Source organism: Grammomys surdaster, unplaced genomic scaffold, assembly GCF_004785775.1.
Source record: "Grammomys surdaster isolate TR1022 unplaced genomic scaffold, NIH_TR_1.0 126531, whole genome shotgun sequence".
Taxonomy (NCBI): Eukaryota; Metazoa; Chordata; class Mammalia; order Rodentia; family Muridae; genus Grammomys; species Grammomys surdaster.
The window spans coordinates 10,251,465-10,270,997 of NW_021621323.1; the positions used below are offsets into that span (position 1 = coordinate 10,251,465).

The window sequence follows — 19,533 nt, forward strand, 5'->3', positions numbered from 1 at the left end:
AGCAGCTGACTGAGACAGATACAGATACTTACAGCCAACCATTGGACTGAGGTGGGGACCCCTATGGAAGAGTTAGAGGAAGGACTGAAGGAGCTGAAGAGGATTGCAACCCCATAGGAAGAACAACAGTATCAACTAACCAGATACCTCAGAACTCCCAGGGACTAAGCCACCAACCAAAGAGCACACATGGGCCAGTCTTTGGCTCCCACTACATATGTAACAGAGGACTGCCTTGTCTGGACACAGTGGGAGGGGATGCGCTTGGTCCTGAGGAGGCTTGATGCCCCAGAGAAGGGGGATGCTGGAGGGGTGAGATAGGACTGGATGGGTGGGCGGGAAAGCACCCTCTTAGAGGCAAAGGGGATAGGGACAGGGTGGGGGGTTCATGGAGGGAGTACTGGGAAGAGGGACAACATCTGAAATGGTAAATAAATGAAATAATTAATAAGAAATATATATACTTAAAAATAATAAAAAAAATTTAAAGCAAAGCAGAAAACTAAGACAGGAGAGACAGACACAAATCACAATTTGTAGAGCTTATTACATTTAAGATGAACTGAAGAAAGAGTTACTTGTTTTAAAGAAAATACTAGAATTTGAACACTAGACATCTGACAGTTTTGAAGTGAGCTGACCTCGTGGGCGGAGCAGCAGTCCCGTGGCTGCGCCGTGGAGGCCTTCACTGTTATAGAGATGCATACTGAGCCATTTAGATGGGATGACATGAGAACTGAGATTTGACTCAGAACATGGAGAGAGCACTCAGAGAGGGCAAGTGATGGCCCAGATGAAAGCCCAGCAACCCCAGCTGGCAGCGCAGAAGCTGAGTCAGAAGCATGGGGACTAGTGAGACTGTTATCTCTGCATGTGTTTTAAATTCCCCGCAACAAAATGTTTTAAAAGCGAAGGCACATGTTGGGGGATCGAGGCAGAACTGCTTTTAAATTCAGTTATATAACCCTCACTTCTGCAGTTTACTGAGACTGCTGCCCACACATCAAAGCAAACTTGACCCCTAGAAAGCCTTGAAGGCATCTGAGGCTTTGCAAGCCACAGGGCTCTGCTGCAACCTTTCACCCTAACGCTACAGTGCAAAATCGCCCAGGGACAGCACCTGAACCCATAAGCCTGGCTATGTACCACGACACTGTGACTGCCAGATTTAGCTACAGTTTGTAGAATAAGATAAGACAGGAAGAAATAAAGTAAAATTCCAGCCAAGATGAAAGTGTAGCATCCCTGCTTTCTAGAGGGGGTGAGTTGTCCCAGGAACATAAAATCATCCTTTTGGTCAGATATGGAGGGCACAGGGCACATGACAATGACATTATATTCTGAATGCCCCTTAGAAAGGATATTTGTACCAAATAAAGGCTGTGAGTACGTGAAGTGACCTGTGGCATTTTGTAGAAAATCAGCCCGACTACACTATACCAGGCCACCTCGGGAGAGTATGGAAAGCAGTGAGCTAGAGATAAAAGCGCCGTACACATCTCCATATAAGACAGAACTCTGCCAACTCTTCCGTTCTCTCCTTTAACAAGTTGTCCCACAGGGCCAATTTACCTGGCATACCATAGCCTGTACACTGTGATTAGGTCCCAAATGCCAAGAGGACTAGGCAGAGCTCTGTGTTAGCTACTTGCAAACTTCTGTTAATGGAGCAGAACTTGGCTCTAAGCTCAGATCACCTCTCTCTCCACCTGCCTATTGGTGTCTCAATATCATCCAAGATTCAATTCCTGCCTCCCTGTCCCCATGTCCAGTCCTTTTATGTAGCCGTGGCACACGGCCCCCAATCCTGCATCCAGGACAGCCCAGCCCTCCTTTCTTCCCCTGAATGCACTCGGACTCCCATCATCGCACCCCCAGGGTCCGGAATGACTGTCCCTCTCCCCAGTCTAGCAGAGGAGTGGACAGGGACAGGGAAGGTCTGAACAGATGAAAACTTAAGTTCAGACAAGCTCTCCCCAAGGTAACAGTAGGTGGGGCATCTGTGTCCTCGGGAGTCTGCAATCTAGTCAGAGAAGGAAAGAGCAAACACATGGGGGAAAGGAACCAGTTCTCTCAACTCCAGCAGCTCGGTTTGCAGAGAAGGGTGCTGACAGTGTGGACAGTCCATGACGGAAGGTAAGAACACGGCCCCCTTTCCTGACCTCCACAAGGAACTGTCAGATCACACTCATGCAGCCAGCCTGTTGCTTCCTGCTCTGCCACACAGCGAGCATGAACTTCCTGCTGAATCCCAAAGGCACTCGTGCTTTCTGTCTGTATGCAAGCATCCACCATCTTCCCAGCCTTACTGTCTGCTAAACAGGGCACCTTCTAACCTCACCCCCTCTTTATCCAACCCCTCTTTAAAATAAAAAGCATGAAATAGGCAGAGAACTAGAGGGGAAATTGTGAATAGACTATTTCAGTATCCCTGTATTTGGGTTTAATGCTTGAGTGTGCCTAGTCTCCCAGTGAGTCTTTGTGCACAGATTTTACATCATTAAATATATGTGAAATTTCCGACTCTACGGGGCCATCGGGGTCTAACCGCCTGGCTCTCACCTGATACCTGGAGCAGCAGGGTTCACTGCTGAGCTGTGCGAAGCTGTATTGACATACCGCTCAGTAACTACTCATGCAACTCCCTACTACCACCTGTACTCAATGACACGTGGCATCTCAGCTATGGCTCTATGGCCTGACTTCCCAACTCACAGGTAAGGACACCATGAAATCACCTCAGTATTCACTACATTCTGTCTTCCCACTTTAGAATCACTGTCTCTCCACAAAACCCACTCAGTCCATTCCTCATCGCTTTCCCAACCTCCTCTTCCGAGTCTATATAAAAGGACCTTTCTTCATGGCAAGTTCTCCCTCCCTGCACCCTGGACTCCTCTTCACGAGCCAGGAGGCAACATGGTGGAGCCCTTTCCTTCCAGCAAGTGAGAGGGGAAGAAGAGAATGGGAAAAGTCCTTCCCAAAATGTCTTCCGCTACTTAGAATGTAAGGGACAAATGTCAGCATTTCCTGATGGTGAAAACAAGTTGAGCATCAACTCCCTGGATGTGTGTAGGACGGGTCACGTGATAACCCGTCCAATGGTATGCCAGGATCTAGTGCGAAGAGTCAGATGGACCAGGCTCTGTACCAGCTGAGTGACCAAAGACAACAGCAGTAAGCCAGTAGCGAATGACTGGCAGAATGAATGAATGACTGGCAGAATGAATGAGTGAGTGAATGAATGAATGGAGGAGGAAATAAGCAACAAAGTGTTCCCAAATGTCAGCCATTCTTCCTACCCAAAATTACTAACCACCACTTTAACCATCCCTAAACTCAAAGAACAGGCATTGCCTGTTTTCTTTCCCTAACCCAGCACAGCAGCCCAACAAGGCAGTATGAACAAGAATTCCACAGCTGCTAGACATCATGCCAGGCGTGGGGGCTTTAGAGGAGTGTCTTGAAGGAACTAGAAGAATCTTCCCTCTGCCATCAGGATTGCCATAAAGTATTCATCTTTTTGACTTATGCTGAGTAACTGGAAAAATAAGGAGGAATCACTAAAACAGTAACAGGGCACCTGGGTAAATGCAAGCATATTAATTAGCATTTTCACAAGCTGGTAGTTTCATATCCCAAAGCATGACAACAGGCTGCTATTCTCAAGAAGTGAACTAGGACAGGACAGATGAGTCCCTCGAGGCTTACTGAGGAAAGGTACTGAGCTCCTGGGTCAGGGATGGAAATTCCCAGCAGGCAACCAGAGGACACAGGAAGAAGCAGCTGTAGGAGCCTTGCCAACCTGGAATGCCTCCACACCATGGCCACAGCCCCTCACTGGGCTTCCTCACAAAGCCATCTCATAGACAAGCCCACAGCGCCATGCCCAGAGTCCCTCACAGAACTCTGATCTGTGCTCCTCCTCACAGAGCACCCCACACACTCAGCCCCATCTCACAGGGTCTCCCCACAGCACTGTCTTAGCAACTAGCATCAGATCACAAATCCCTGATGAGCACAGGGCTCATACATAGAATCTCAGTACCAAGGAGGCTAAGGCAGGAGAATACCATGAGTTCAAAGGCAACCTAGCTATAGAGTGAGACCATCTTAAAAAATAAGGAAGGAAAAAAGGAAAGAAGGAAGAGAGGGAAGGAGGGAAGAGAGGGAGGGAGGGAGGGAGAGAGGGAGGGAGAGAGGGAGGAAGGGAGGGAGAGAGGGAAGAAGGGATGGAGGGAGGGAGGGGGGGGGGGGGGGGGGGAGGGAGGGAGGGAGGGAGGGACAAGGTCCCTACCTGGTATCACCAGCCCAATTCCCAGCACTACTTGTGGGTTCTCACACCTGCGTCCATCTCTTACTCTACACACACTTGGTTACATTTAGACCCTATCCAAAGGTCTATCTTATGGCTAGAACCTGCCAGACAGATTCTTCTTATCTGGTTTCTGGTTACAACACCTCTAGCTGAAGACTTTGCTGTAAGAAAGCATGCTGACTTCACAGACACTCTGCTCCTGCCTCAGCAGCCTCCTATGTTGCCCCTGACTTTGTCGAAAATATCCTCCTGGTATCTCTATCATTCTTCTAAAACAGTGTGTGATTCAACAATTCAACAAAGCTTTTACAGACTGACTCAGGACTCTGCAGCACCATGCTAGCCTGAGAGAAAGAAGGTGACGTTTTCACTTTGTAACCAGCAGGACACAACACTGTGCAGAGTAGAAGGCTCTTAGTTGGGTTGGTGAAATCCTCCTTTCTCCAGGTTCTCAGTCAATCACCTGGATTCCAATTAGCGATGCAGGCAAGAGAGAAATCTCAATTCTTTCAGCTACAAATGGCCTCCAACACCAAACTGTTACAGCCATGTACACAGGACAACAATCTATAGGTTACCAAAATACTTAAGATGACGGGGAGGGGAACAAAACCAGGTATGAGCAGACACTAGAGACAAAATGAGTGACTATTCCTGCTTTCTCTCTCTTGACCACATCAGTAGACTGGTTGTTACTGGCTTCCTACAGAGTGAACAAGAACTACAAAGTAAATTCCCTCGTCTGTTGCTCATTTGCCTCTGTCTAAAATGGAAAAGTAAACAAAATAACACCACAAATCTTTGTTGTTTGCTATAAGGCTAATAACTGGCCCTCAGCTACTTGAGACAAAGTTGCAATCAGTTATGCAACAAGTTCCCTAAATGACTTGAAATGCTTGGCTCACAAAGAGCACAAAACAGACGGAAGAGGAAAGGCTCTAATTATAAACAATAATTCCTCGATAAGACAGTGCCAATAATTGACTAACATTGATCCAAGAAATGAATTCAGATTTTGGCAAAAAAAGAAAACAAACTAAGGAGGAGGTCTCAACAAGTCCTGAATGTGTCTCTGTTCACCACCAGAAAAACGGAAGGAAAAGGAAGGGAGAGGAGGGAAGGGGAGGGGAGGGGAGGAGAGGGGAGGGAATACATGAAATGAAGTATCTGTTACTGCCGAATGTAAGTAGAAAATCCATCTAGAAATGTCTTAAATAATTTAAACATGTAATATCTCTTTAAGCATGAAGTCTGGAGACAGATGACAGAAACTCAACACTGAACACATGTTTGGGATTCTCATGAACATAGAATGGCTTCAAGAACTCCAAATAGCTATCCTCACTGACAGCACCCAGATGGGGGAAAGGACAGGCTAAACTGTTTCTTTGTTTGTTTGTTTATTTATTGATCATAATGCAGTTTCTTGTCAAGGAGGACTTTATTTTTTCTAGAAGCTATCTCTTTCCTTTATAGTTCAATGGCCAGAAGCAACTGTCATGAGGTCCTTAAATCTTATAGGGATATAAGGTAATTGCAGATTACTGCCCAATACCAGTCATTACTGACCTGTCAAATGAGCCCCAGTGTGTTTGAAAGCAGGAGCGGAAGCTATACTTAGCCTACCATTATATGTAGCACTCAGAAATCAGTGGATGTAAGCCATGTGTGATGGGTACTCTTGTTTGCCAACTTGCCTAGATCTAGAATTAACTAAAACCCTTGTGGAAACAACTACTGAGTTCTTGGACCTTACACTGGCAGGCAGCCATTGTTGAACTACCTGGACCACAGCCCATATGCCATTCTAATAAACCCCTTTAGATAGATAGATAGATAGATAGATAGATAGATAGATAGATAGATAGATAGATAGATACTGACTGATTCATTCTGAGTTTTATTCCTCTAGAGGATCCTGATTAATATGCCAAGTATATGCTTCAAATTCACAGAGAAAGTTCAAAAGGCAAAGAGGGGTCCTACCCTGCAACTGCAGGAGCCAAGCAGGAAATGTGCCTGAGCAATGACCAGTGCAGGCTGAAGAGAAGCCACTGAGCACTGCGGTGTGCGGCCCATCAGAAGCCTCTAGGTCTACACTAACTTACGGTCATATGACTCCAAATTCCAGCCACATACAGCAGGCTCAGGAGTAACACAGATTCCTTCTCTAATCTCTACACCAATACAGCGTCATGAAGCTCTATGACCAACTTCAGCTCCTACAGAAATCCAGATAACTTACTCTCGTACGGTGTGCCAGGTGCTGCTCACAGTGAGATGTCTTACCTCATTTCGATTTCTAAAATAAAACCCTACACCAGGCATGGTGGCACTTGGGAGGCAGGGGCAGGTAAATCATTGTGCATTTGAAACCAGCCTGGTCTACATAGTGAGTTCTAGGGTAGCCAGAGCTACAATGAGACCTTGTTTCTAATTAATTGATTAATTAATTAAGATAAAACCCTATGCATTCGGTTCCATAAGTGCTCTCGTCAACTGTCACTGAGCCTTACAGAGGAAAATGAGGTAGAAAACTCCCAAATGGTAAGGCAGGACACCATGCACACTCAGGACTCTACACAACATGACGACTGCTGGGGGTCATGGCTTTCCTGCCTCCACTGCTCTGTCATCACTGCGACAGAGGCTGCAGCCTCTCAGTACAGGTTAGTGATCAACTAGGTTCCAAATTGGCAACCACATTCACCTGCCTCTTCCAGGCCACACCCAGAGTTCCCCACAGAACACATCAAGGAGTGGTCCTGAGGCTTAGGGCTCTGCCAGCTACTTGACAGAATACAGTAACAATGGCAGAACACTGGGGCCTCTAACAGTCCGGCCTCGAATGCAGGGAATGCTTTTCTCAACAATGCACCTTCTGAGCATGGAAGAGATACCGTTGGACACAAAGCACATCGTTTTCCAACACCCATGTAGCATGCTTGATGAGAAAATCCTGGAGCACTTGTGAGTGCAAAGCTGCAGAGAACACACCTTGGCCTTTCCGAGCACACTGTCCCACCGTGTCCCAAACGCAAATGATGAGAGCACTGTGAGGTGGCTGTTCTTGAAGCAACGTCTTCCTGTTGCCACTCAGTGTCTGCTTTACCCATAAAGCCGCTTCCTGTGTTTATCTTTGAAACCTCGGCACTTGGCACATGAGCAGACAAAGGTGAACAGCACATGCAGGGTAACGGACTACACACAGTAAGGTGGCATCGCTCCAACACGGGTTCTGTGAGGTACACCAGCGGCGTGAGGGAACAGCTCTGATAAAGTCTCTTCTATAGTTCTACTTAGCTTTAATGTGTGAGTTTTATAATAAACATCCAATTCACATCCATCTTCCACACCTATGCAAAATGTCAGATAAAATTCTAAGAATGTAGGAAAACTAAACCACAGAGGGCCAGGCTTGACTGTGCTTTTCTTTATATATTTCATTGCCTCATATTTCTATGGCCATTATCCTGTTATTTATATTTGAAATAGCATTAGGAAAAAAACTCCTGGAACTTTCTCTCCAAATAATCTCTCTCATCTTACCAGCATTCATATCTTTAAACTTCTGCTTGAGCTCCGTAGGGGTGAGACGATACTGATCAAGACCGTCGTTCCAGTAAATCCGGTCCAGGACTTGAAGATCTCCTCCAATCAGCCAATCCCCTTGTTCCAGAACCATCTAACAGGAAACAATAGGAAATCTTTGGCTACAGTAGAAATAAGAACATGACTGTTATGCAAGCTAAGCACAGCTTCCGAAAGCTGGTCTCCATCTTAAAGGCCAAGCTAGGCTTAGGAACGCCACGGGAATTAAAGACGCTGAAGAAATAGAATGTTGTAATTTCTTAAAATACTTGTGACATAATGTTTGGATGGATTTCTGAAAAGCAACAAAAAAAAAAAGTGAATGACTATTAACTTTCTCAGTTAAAAAAAAAAAGTTGTTTTTTTTTTTAAAAAAAAAAAAGCATTTTTTTTTTCTCACTGTTACTAGGCGCTGGTTGACAGTGATGTGTAACCTATGGGCATCCGTCTTGTGTGTCTTCCTATCTCAAACATTGGACACTAATGATCACTGACAATCAAGTGCATGCAAATCTGTCAAGCTCACAGACAAATTCGTGCATAATTCCTCGAGTTCTATCTCCCCTCACTCACCTGGCCCTGCATCTGGAAGTCTGAGCCCACAGGATCCACACTTAGAGGACTCAGCTGAACTGCCCTTGCCTACACTGCACTGCCTGACGCCTACATGCACTTCGCTTCTTCTAAAGCTCAGAGTCTACTTTAAAACACTAAACAGTGGGCAGATATTTGCCTTCCGTGATGACATGTCCACATCAGTGAACAAATGAGGAATTTTGGGGAGATGAAGCATGTGTCCGATTTTCTACAAGAATACAATGTTAAAGGGTAAAAACTATTAAGCTGCCCTGGTATAGGCTCCCACTGCAGCCTGCCTTCAAATCTTCCTTGTGAGAACACAACTACTATCTCTCCCTACCAGCTAAGCAGTGGAGGTGTATGCCTTTAATTTCAGTGCTCAGAAGGTAGAGGCAGGTGGATCTCTGTGAGTTCAAGGCCAGCCTGTCTACAGAGTGAGTTACAAGACAGCTAGGGCTACACAGAAAAACCCTGTCTAGAAAAAAAAAACAAAACAAACAACAAAAATCTTTCCCTACCACTAGACCACAAGAGAACACAGTAAGCATTTTAACTGTGTGTATTTTAACTGTGTGTAAACATTTTAACACACTGGTATATACACAGAGCTAAGCACAGGTTTAGCATGCTAAGGGCTCTGGATTTAATCCCCAGCATCAAGGGTTTTAAAAGACTACAAAGAGTCACTGAGTAAATATTTACATGAACCTAAATGACAAGACCATCTGCTCATAACACTCATCTAAGATCCAGTCTCAATTCTGCAAAACTTCACACCCCAGAGGAACAATTAACACACAGACAATGGCCACATTTCAACACAAACGTTACTGTCAGATGAGACCTTGATGTAGGGGTGGTTCTTGCATGTTGTTCCCCACTGTCTGGCACAACGCTCCTCTTTCCGGTGCTCAAAAAATTCAGGATTCCGGAGGATAGCCACACGGCGGCCCTCATAGAGCAGGGCGAACGCTGTGCAGCCGTCCAGCCTCTCTTTGTCCTCGTGCGTGGCTGTCAGAACTATCGGCACTGATAAGTTGATGACACCTCCTGCAGGATACACACGTGCACAGCTCACTCATTGGGTCTTAGTACAGTCACCTTGTCTTCAATGACACAACTCAAAGAACAACACCAGTTTTTCTTTTTTAAGAATCAGCGTCAATGACATATCTCAGCAATTAAGGGCACTTGCCACCAAACCGGGCAGAGCTCTGTCCCTGGAACCCACATGGTAGAAGGAATGAACTGACAGGCACAGGTTGTCTTCTGTTCCCACCACATGTCTGAGGCATGAACAACTGCAGATGCACAGATCAACACACACACAGTTAATTATGAATTGTGTAATGTAGCAAATGTTCAAGAACTACTGCACTGTCACCGAGTACCCAGCACTAACCAGTCAGAAGAGCACTAATTTCAGAAAGTTAAAAGAGAGAAGAAAAGGAGAAAGAAGAGAAAAGGAGGAAATGAGGGAGAAGATGGAGGAGGGAAAGGGGGACAGGGAAAGAAGGAAGGGAGCGAGGAGGAAGTAGGGGAGGAGACATGAAGGAGGAGGGAATGGTAGAGGAGAAAGAATAAAAGAAAACAGCAAAGCTGGGGTGTGGTGGTACAGGCCTTTTATCCCAGCACTGGGAAGGCAGAGGCAAGTGGATCTCTGTGAGTTCAAGGCAAGCCTGGTCTACAGAGTGGGGGCCAGCCAGGGCTACATTGAGAAATGCTGTCAAAAAAAAAAAAAAAAAAAAAAACAGCAAAAAGAACCAATACTATGTCATATACCAATTCTTACAAGTCATCCAACTGTCCTTGAGAAAAAAAATTCATACAGAATTATAAATGTAAAAGAAGCAATTTACAAAGGAAGGAAGCATCAAGTGGCTGTCACTATCAAAAATAATTTGTACATCCCATTAAATGAATGAGACCAGAAACTATTTTTTGACCTTTCCAAGAAAAACTTAGTCTTTATTGTACAGATTTAAATAACTGTATGTATCCCTGAGTATACTTACATGACAGAGATACCCACATTTACTTCCTTCTTAATTACTTACTGACTTAGTGTGTGTGTTGTGTGCATGTGAGTAGGTGAATGCTTAACCCCAGGGTGGTCTCTGTGTGTCCTCCTCTATCGCTCTCCACCTTGTTCCCTTGAGACACAGTCTCTCACTGAACTGGCATTTCAGGAGAGCTGGCTGGCCACCACGCTCCCAGGATCTGTCTCTTTCCACTCCGTGATCCTGAGATCACAGGCACACACAGCCACGCCCAGCTTTTACAAGGTGGTAGCAATCTGGACTCAGGTCCCTGCTTTCACAGTGAGTGCAGAGCCACTTACCCAGCCCTGCCCTTTTTAATTACATTCTTAATACAGTCAGAGTCAAACCAATGTCAGCTGTCACTGGCCAAGAAACAAAAGCAGTAATCAGTGGCTCCAATGAATCTTAACTGTGTTGCCAGTGAGCCCAAGGCACAGGCTCCATTCCCAGCCTGTGAGGCTGTGTATGTTTGGTTTTACTTTAGTTTTTTTTGTTGTTGTTTGTTTTGTTTTGTTTATGACTTTTAAGACAGAGTCTCTTTACTAAGCCCTGAAGTCCTGGAACTGGCTGTATATATAAGGTTAGCTTCAAACTCACAGAAATCCACTTTTCTTGGCCTATGCTAGGATTAAAGGTATGTGACGTGTCCCCGTGTTCATCTGTGCATGTGTATGTGTGTGTGTGTGTGTGTTCAAGTCACTATAACATATGATAAAATGTACTGTTAGATTCCTATTTGAATTCATATATTGAAGTAATTATACTGTGTAACAAAAATCATGGACAAAAAATATTTGGACAAAAGTTGTCAGCTGTGAATGAATCTATATGCACTGCTAAAATTACTAGGAATTATAAAATTCCTAAAAATTATGAAATTACTAGGAATATCGGAGAGCAATGGTTCGGGATGTGTGCCCTGAGGGGGCAGCTCACCACGGTGGGCAGGCTGGCCTGGCAAAAGGAAACAATGTGCTTTCATGATTCACTTTCTGACCTGATCACCCACTGTCCTTCTTCCCCACAGTGAATAACACTCACGGGAAGGGAAAGCGGAAATGAGATCCCTTAAAAAATGTTCAGAACGAAAATAGCTTAGTCTTCATGACTACTCTACTGAGAGAGAGGTCATGACTACCTTCATGAAACGTGACAAACACCTGAAAGCCTGCCGCACCCAACTTCCTCTGCACACAACTCAACTTTAGATGAGGACCGTCTTACCATCCAGAAGACAATCGAAATGAAGGCACTGCAAGTATTCCCTCTCTCTCATGAAGCCGTTCAGAGGAGTTGCCCAACCTTCTGCCAAAACCTGCACCCACTGCATATCCACCTAGTAAATTAGAAAACTAATTAGTAATTAGTAAATTAGTAAATTAGAAAAATTAGTAAAGTAATGGAAACAGACATATCACTAATGGTTGTGGGTCCTACAGATGGAAGAATAAGAACTCTGGGAGAAGGAGCTCTAGCATGTCTATACCACATCAACACACACACACACACACACACACTTCTACAAGGGACAGCCTCGCCTAAGCCAGAGGATCTCAAACATCAGCGTGTGTCAGACAGCTTCTGAGACAGGTGTGACAACACAGACTGCTAGATGGGCTTGGGAGTGCAAACACGGAGAGCCAGGCAGGTCTCTGTGATTTTAAGTGCAGCCTGGTGTATACGGCAAGTTTCTGGTCAGTCAGGCTATATGGTAAGAGCCCGTTTCAAAGCAAACAAACAAACACAGACTGGATCACATTTAATTTCCAAGGCAAGAGAAATTTTACAATTCTGCGAAGTTCCCAGAACTGCAGACAGTGAAGATCTGGAAACTCCATATATATAGTCACTATCCTAAATCAAAAAAATACTTAAACAAAATATTTACCCAAAAGTCTCTTTCCCAGTGCCTTCATCTTACAAAGATCATTACTGCTTTAACCTCTGGGTTTGTGGTACATCCTCTCAGAACACTAAAGAACTCGTTAACTCCATATGATAGTCAGCAATGGATCCCAAATGAGAGAAGGCTGAGCACATGGCCAATGGTGTGCAATAAAATGGAGTCTCACATTTACTCCCAAAGCATGATGGCCAGTGTGTGCAAGGAGACACAAGGAATTATACAGCCTCAAGTCATAGGAGAAACTGTTTGTGGAGACTATTTTTCCACTTTCAAGTTCTCTAAAGCCTATGACAGTGGTTATTGCTTGTCTGAACTCTAGCTGGCATCTGTTAGGAGCTAAATGCCTGTATTCCTGCAAATGTCTTATGTTGAAGCCTTAGCCTTCAATGACCAAAGAGTGAGGAAGTGTAGACAGGTAGCAAGTCTTATGGGTACTGTAAACAGAACAGATCTGTGAATTCCTGGACTGAAGGAAGTTTGCATTAGGCTTCTGCAGTCCAATACACCCGCAGATAGATCTCTCCTTCCCTCTGTCTATACAAACTCTGCTTCCTCCACCACAGCTGGCTGGAATAGTTCTGCCTTACACCATCATCTCTGACACTCATCTGAGACTCAACCACACAAAGCCCATCAAGATGGACCCCTACCAAAGATCTGAACACCATGGAGGAGTGAGTCTCTGTCCAGGCTAAGTTCAGTTCTCCATCCTCAGTACTGAGAGGCGACACTTCCTTAAATATTCTAGAATCTTGCTATTAAAAAAGAAGGGCTGAAGGAAAAGCCAATTGCTACTCCATTCTTATTCCTTACCTCTGTGGGCTTTTCCTTGTTTTTTCTTTTATATCTGTTTTTAAAATATGTAGAAATTATACAACTTAAAGTTTCCTGAGATGTGAGCCTGTCACAGTTTCCTCTCCCACCCTGTCCAGTGTTTTCCAGCAGTAGTTATTTAAGAAAGGCACCTAATGATAGCATTAGGCAGAGATGTACAACAGAACCATTCCTAATGTGTCCATTTTTCTTAATATAAGGGAGAGTCAAGTGTTGGACAGGAAATTGGGAAACATGTTTTAAAAGAGTAAAAGTTCATTTTAATTATTATGGATTAGCATTTCTTAATGCTTTAGAAACAATCCTTTCTCTTAGGCCTCCAAATCTCACATAATCTTTGTCCTTTGATATTTCAAACTAAACAAATGTGACTAAAGGCAAATCAAAGTCACGGTAATGTGGGAATACTGTACCCCATTAAACACACTGCCCATCCTTAGGAACTGTGATATACACCACAACACCCTAACCCTGCAACTGCTACCCTGGCTTCAAACACACTGCTAAGCCCCACATCCATCACACTAACAGCTCTGTGGAAGGTTGCATTGCTTGCTTTGAAAAGCAGCAGAGAACTTACTTTATTGATTTTCAGGGCTGGTAAGGATTCTGCATCAGTTTTGGCCAAGTGCAGTTTATTCTCTGGAACATACAGCTCCTTCACCTCATAGGAAGCATCCACAGGGACGATGTCCTGCAGCAGCAACAAGGGGCAATTAGACATTTCATCCAACAGTGCAGGTAAGAGACCAAGAAAAATGAGCATCTCCAATGGAAAAGAAGCTTTAGGGCCACGTTCCCTCTTCAACCTCCCTAATATTAGTTGGTCTACCCCCAAGTAACACCCTCACTCAAGAGGTCAGCATCAGGTTCCATTACCTAGTGGGAAGGAATAAATTCCTAGAATCTACTCTGTGTCAGAACAGGCAACTGTAACTAGAGCTGATCTGAGATACAATGCAGCAAAGATTTCAAACACAAAACAACCATATAAGACGTCATTTCATTCCATTTTTCCATGTGTACCTTTGTCCTTAGTGTCACTAAAACACCATTTTATTCATAAAATTAATATTCCAGAATGTGTCAAATCCCTCTCGGAATCATTGAAAACTAGTACTTTTTGATCCCGCATGAAATAGTCTGGACTTACTCAAAGTTCTAAGTACCCACCTATGACACAGAGCCAGGCTTTCTTCCTGCTCATCCTCCATGAACTATGCATGTAAGCACAGAGCAGGAGATCTATGCATGTAAGCACAGAGCAGGAGAAGTGTTTGTTCGCAGGCACATAGAGTATGTGCATACTACAACATAACCTCAGATACTGCTACCAGGAGATCTTTTACAAGGCTTGCTCCCAACACATTACTGTCCTCTAAAGAATTCTAAATAGGTTTGACCACTTCAACTCTTTAATACCAAGTCTGTCAGGGCATCTCTATTAGCACACAAGACAGAACCAACTGTGGGCTTTTCATACATGTACCCAAGCAATGCTGTGTTATTCAAAAGAAAGCAATTCTCGGGAGAACTAGAGGACACAGACATCACCTAGGAAAAAGGTTCTGAAAAAAACAACAAACAAACAAACAGAAGTCTGTTCTCCAAAATAAGCAAAGAAGACACAAGAAAATCAAAACCTGTATTCATCAGTTCAAAGAAGGTTGTTTAAATGGACATCCTTTCCAAAGCAACTTACAGAGCCAATACAGTCCCTAGAGCACCACTGACATGCTTGACAGAGGTAGGAAAACAAACCTAAAACCATCACCAGCAGCCAGAGAGAAAGCCTCACTGAAGATTCACAGACACCAAGTAATCCTATGAAGATGCTTGGAATCACACTGTCCCTACTACAAGGAACAGATACACCGCACAGGATGGTACTAAGCCCTGGTGAGGAGGACCGGGCAGGGACTTATACCCATGGCCAGTGAGAACACAGAGGCACAGAACCTATGATGTCAGCACACATCAAGCCAGGGCAAGAGATGGAGGGGATTCCCTTACAACTGACCGAATGAAAGAAGTCAGCCTGCAAAGGCATGATGTATAACTATACAGCATCAATGTTATCAGGAAGCTAGCACTTCTATTAAAAGAAGTGTGTTCTTTTTTAAAGCAGAAAGCAACAATCATCAAAATAACTCAAACCAAAATATTAACGAAAGAATCAGATTCTCTTTGTGGGCATATGTATGTGTGTGCATGTTAATGCGTGTATGTATGTGTGAGAGTATACATGAAAACCAGAGACCAACATCAAGTGTCTTCCTCAGCCACTCTTCATCTTGTATGTGTGTGTGTGTGTGTGTGCACACGTGTGTGCGTGTGCGTGTGTGTGTCTATGTGAGTGTGCTGAGGTCCACACTGCATATCTTCTATCACTCCCACCTTATTTTCTGAGACAGGATCTCTCACTGAACAGGAAGCTCACCATTCTGACTAGACTGCCTGTGAGATACCACCCAAGACCCTTCTGTTTCTGCTTCCGGAGTCTTAGCATTACAGGCCTGTGTTCTTGTGCCTGGTTTTTTATGTAGGAGCTGGAGGTCTACACCTAGATCTTCATGCTTGAGTAGCAAGCACTTTTCCAACAGCCCGAGAATCAACACTTTATGGACCTACCCTGCTTATACAGCACATGCCACACAGCACCTCAGCTAATGGGGGACTGGTGTATGACAGCAGTGCCATAAGTATCTGTAGCCTAGTGACTGTACAGCCACAAAACCACTTCAACACATTTCTCAGAGCACGACTCATCTAAGGGATGAGCTCAAAGTGGCACCTGACTGTATTTGGCTCTACAGCAAAAGAAAATAACGATAACAATAATAATGATAATAATAACAGTGACCCTCTAAAGTGGAAAGTTCTGGTTTCTTTAACAACTCAGTTGTATCACATGATGTTTTCTGGAAGCTGTCTTCTGAGAGGGCATGTGTTGTTGTGCTGAAAACAGATACTTGAAAGGTCACAGGATGGTTAGAAAGAATATAAACGGAAGCCCACAGACAGTGAGAGGACGCTCTTTCATTGCTACACCTTGCAATGCTTCACTGGTCTTTACTAGTCTTCATTGGTTTCCACTTCAGAGAAAAACACTCCAAAGAACTTCTAGTGGTATTCCAGCTGATTCTGGCTGCTTCCTCTGACTCTTGCCTGTTTGGTGGAGCCTTGCCCTTTCTGCTAGATTGTGCCACCGCCACTGATTCCTACTGATTCGTGTTTGGCATTTGCTATTGAACTGGACTGCTGGTATCCTGACAGCAAAGAGTGGAATTTCCCAAAGGAACTACTCGTCACAGGTCCACCACACCCATTTCATATCAACCTTCTTTCTCCCCTACCTCTGGTCAGTGGGTTAGAAGGGAGGTTGAAGCATTTAAAAACCCTAAAGTAGGTTTTAAAAAATCTAAGCCTACAACCCTCCCTGCGCCCAGGGATGGGAGGCAGAGGTGGGGAGCTGGAAGCCCTGTGAGTCCATACGGTATAAAGATACCAGGACCAGCTGCAGGCAGGCTGACCTACTTTATTTGGGGTGATTCGAGGCTTATGTAACTTTGGGGATGGAGGTCAGAATGTCCGGGACAGGCAAAGGTCATTTGGCTGAAGACTATTGGTGGTACCTAAATGCCTCATTAGCATGGGGAAGCATTCCCGGAATCTCAGGTGCTGGCTGAATGAGTTCTTACTGGGAGAAAGGAAGGTGAACCTGTAATCTTAACCAAGGCTACAATGGCATTCTGCAGGGAGAGACCGGCAAGAGTAGTTGAACTCCCCAAACAAGGTCAAAAAGGTCAAGGGAAGCCCTTCCAATGAAGGGAGTCCTCCATATTGCACTGAGCTCCGAAGGCTACCTGGGTAATGGAGGACTTTGACCTTAATATTATATATATATATATATATATATATTCATCATCATTATTCTATCTATGCTAAAAGAGCACATGAAGACAGGGTGTACCAGTTTAAGCAATCCCTATGGGGTATGAGAATCTAGAGAGTATTAGTGGCTTACAGCATTATCTTCTCAGATACTCTGCTCTTACAATGGTACAAGAGAGGGAAACACAATCCAGTTCAATCAAGTGACAAAACCTGACTCCTCCTATGGTTATATTCAAGGAAGCCTCTGACCCTCTCATAATAAACCCAAGACTAAGACTACACATACAGGAAAAGAAGTAACAAAATCTGAAACCACAGCCAGCTACAACAGCCAGCCCGGCCCACAGCACCACTCCTGGAACACAGCAGCATTTCTCAGAGGCTCCTGTCCCTCGGGCATCCCACTAATCAAGGAGGAAAGCAGGAAGCATGTGTGTGAGGCACAAACCGCCCAGCTACTCTCCATAAATCTCTCAGACTTTCCATATTTTCCAGTAGAAAGTTATCATTTGTATTTACTGAGGAGGAATATTATATCAGGTCATTAAAGAAAAAAAAAAGTGAGCCAAGCCTGCCCAGCTCATTCAGCTGCGTCTAGGGTGACTTGGTGGATTTCACATGCAACCATACACTCATAAGGTGAGCTACTTCTGACAATCAAGTGAGCATTTGGGGGTGGGGAGAAGCTTCGAGTCAGCAGTTTATATGGAACGCCTGACTTCAAGAATATACCTAAGAAGGGAACTCACATACAACAGGAAAGAAAAAGATGCCTCTTTAAAGTCAGATAAGCAGCGTAGCCACTGCTCTTCATGTGGACTTTCAGTGTGAAGAGTAGATGGTAGGAGTTGGGAATAGGCACAGTGAAACACCCTAAACCCTTCTGTGTCATCTGCCTATTACACTGTTTAACTGTTCTCTTCCTTGGGTGCACTGCAGGGTGAATGGCCTGTTGGCAATCTCAACCAAGCCTGTGAAAGTCCAGAAACCCCTGTCCCAGAGGGACAGCAGGACACACCTCAATCAGCTAAACACACTCCACATGTTCAGTTGGATACACAAGCCCCCAAAGTCACATTAAGTCATACATATTCTTGGCAGCTGCAACGTAAAGACCAACATCCTCTACGCTTGGAAATAAACGCTGAAAGTATCAATTACATAAAAGGCCAGGTACTCATTAGGCTTCTGTAAGGAAAACTACAGTAAGGTTCACAGAAAGGACACAGAAGTCAGTAAACTAGTCACGAAATTCAAGGGACACATGTTCAAACCAAAAGGAGATGGATGGTAGCAGGAAACTATACGTCAGTTGTTCCTGATGCTCTTACTGCTACTGTAGTGATAGAAGAGAAAATGATATGAACATTCTTTACCTAACAATCTGTGATCTGTGATCTGTGCTCCAATTCTAAATGCACAGCCTTGGGCGGGCTTCCTCACCTCACAGCCTGGTGCCTCTAGTCCTCGACCACTTAAAAAGGATCCAGACACACACTCTCCAGGGCTGTTGTAAGAACGAAGTGGCACGGTGCCTGAACAGAGAGGCTAACCTTTACAGGGATCCACACTGCCCGACGAGAGGCTTCACATGGACTTGTTCACTTGTCCTGATTCCTACCTATGAAAGCATGAGAAACTATCACTGTCTGTCTGTTCCTCTACAAGTGAGGGCTCTATGGCCAGAGACATTAGCAAATGCCCACTGTATTCTTTGCAGTGCAGTGCACTTAGCACGCCAGTAATAAATGATGATGGTTTAATACTCTCTGTGCTTGCTACATGCTGGGGTCCAGCCTTAGCTACTTGTACATGCTGGGGTCCAGCCTTAGCTGCTCGTACATGCTAGGGTCCACCCTTACCCCCTCACACCAGTCCATTAGCTCACAGAATTTGCAGTATCCTCCAAGGTAGGTACTATTACTAATGACTATCACTAATTAAGAAATGAGGCCAGAAACAAGGTTGTTTCTCCAAGACCATAAAAGATCAATTGATAGGTGGCGGCTTCCATCGCCTTGGAGTTCTTAGCATTTTGAAGATCAGAGTACACCGTGTGGGAATTAATGCCATGGGGTGCCCACAAAGCCAGTCTCAGCCTCACCCTGGGAAGAACCACTGTCTAGTTGCTTGCTTTGCCCTTTCTTTCTTTGCTGTGTTATACAGTGGAAGGGTTGGGGAGGGCACTTTGTGGTGGTGGGGACTGGAACTCTCCCCTTCTCCCACATTTACTGGTGGATAACTGTCAACAATCTAGAGAGGTCAGAAGAAAGGCACTCAGTAAGTCTTTTCGACTCCATCTGGTACAACAAAATACTTTTAATTTCTAGCTGGTTTCCTCTGCCAGAAACCCAAGATGCAACTCC

The 19,533-nt window shown here is 44.6% G+C and overlaps 1 protein-coding gene across 1 annotated transcript in view; it reads right to left on the minus strand.

Annotated features, from left to right (window-relative positions):
* Papss1 (3'-phosphoadenosine 5'-phosphosulfate synthase 1) overlaps window positions 1–19,533 on the minus strand; it is a 72,430-nt gene that overhangs the window by 26,125 nt on the left and 26,772 nt on the right. The window contains exons 6-9 of the mRNA XM_028760394.1: window positions 13,851–13,964; window positions 11,755–11,866; window positions 9,333–9,538; window positions 7,868–8,003 (exon numbers count right to left, since the gene is read on the minus strand). Of these exons, the coding sequence (XP_028616227.1) occupies window positions 7,868–8,003; window positions 9,333–9,538; window positions 11,755–11,866; window positions 13,851–13,964 (568 nt within the window). The remainder of the gene's footprint in view (window positions 1–7,867; window positions 8,004–9,332; window positions 9,539–11,754; window positions 11,867–13,850; window positions 13,965–19,533) is intronic.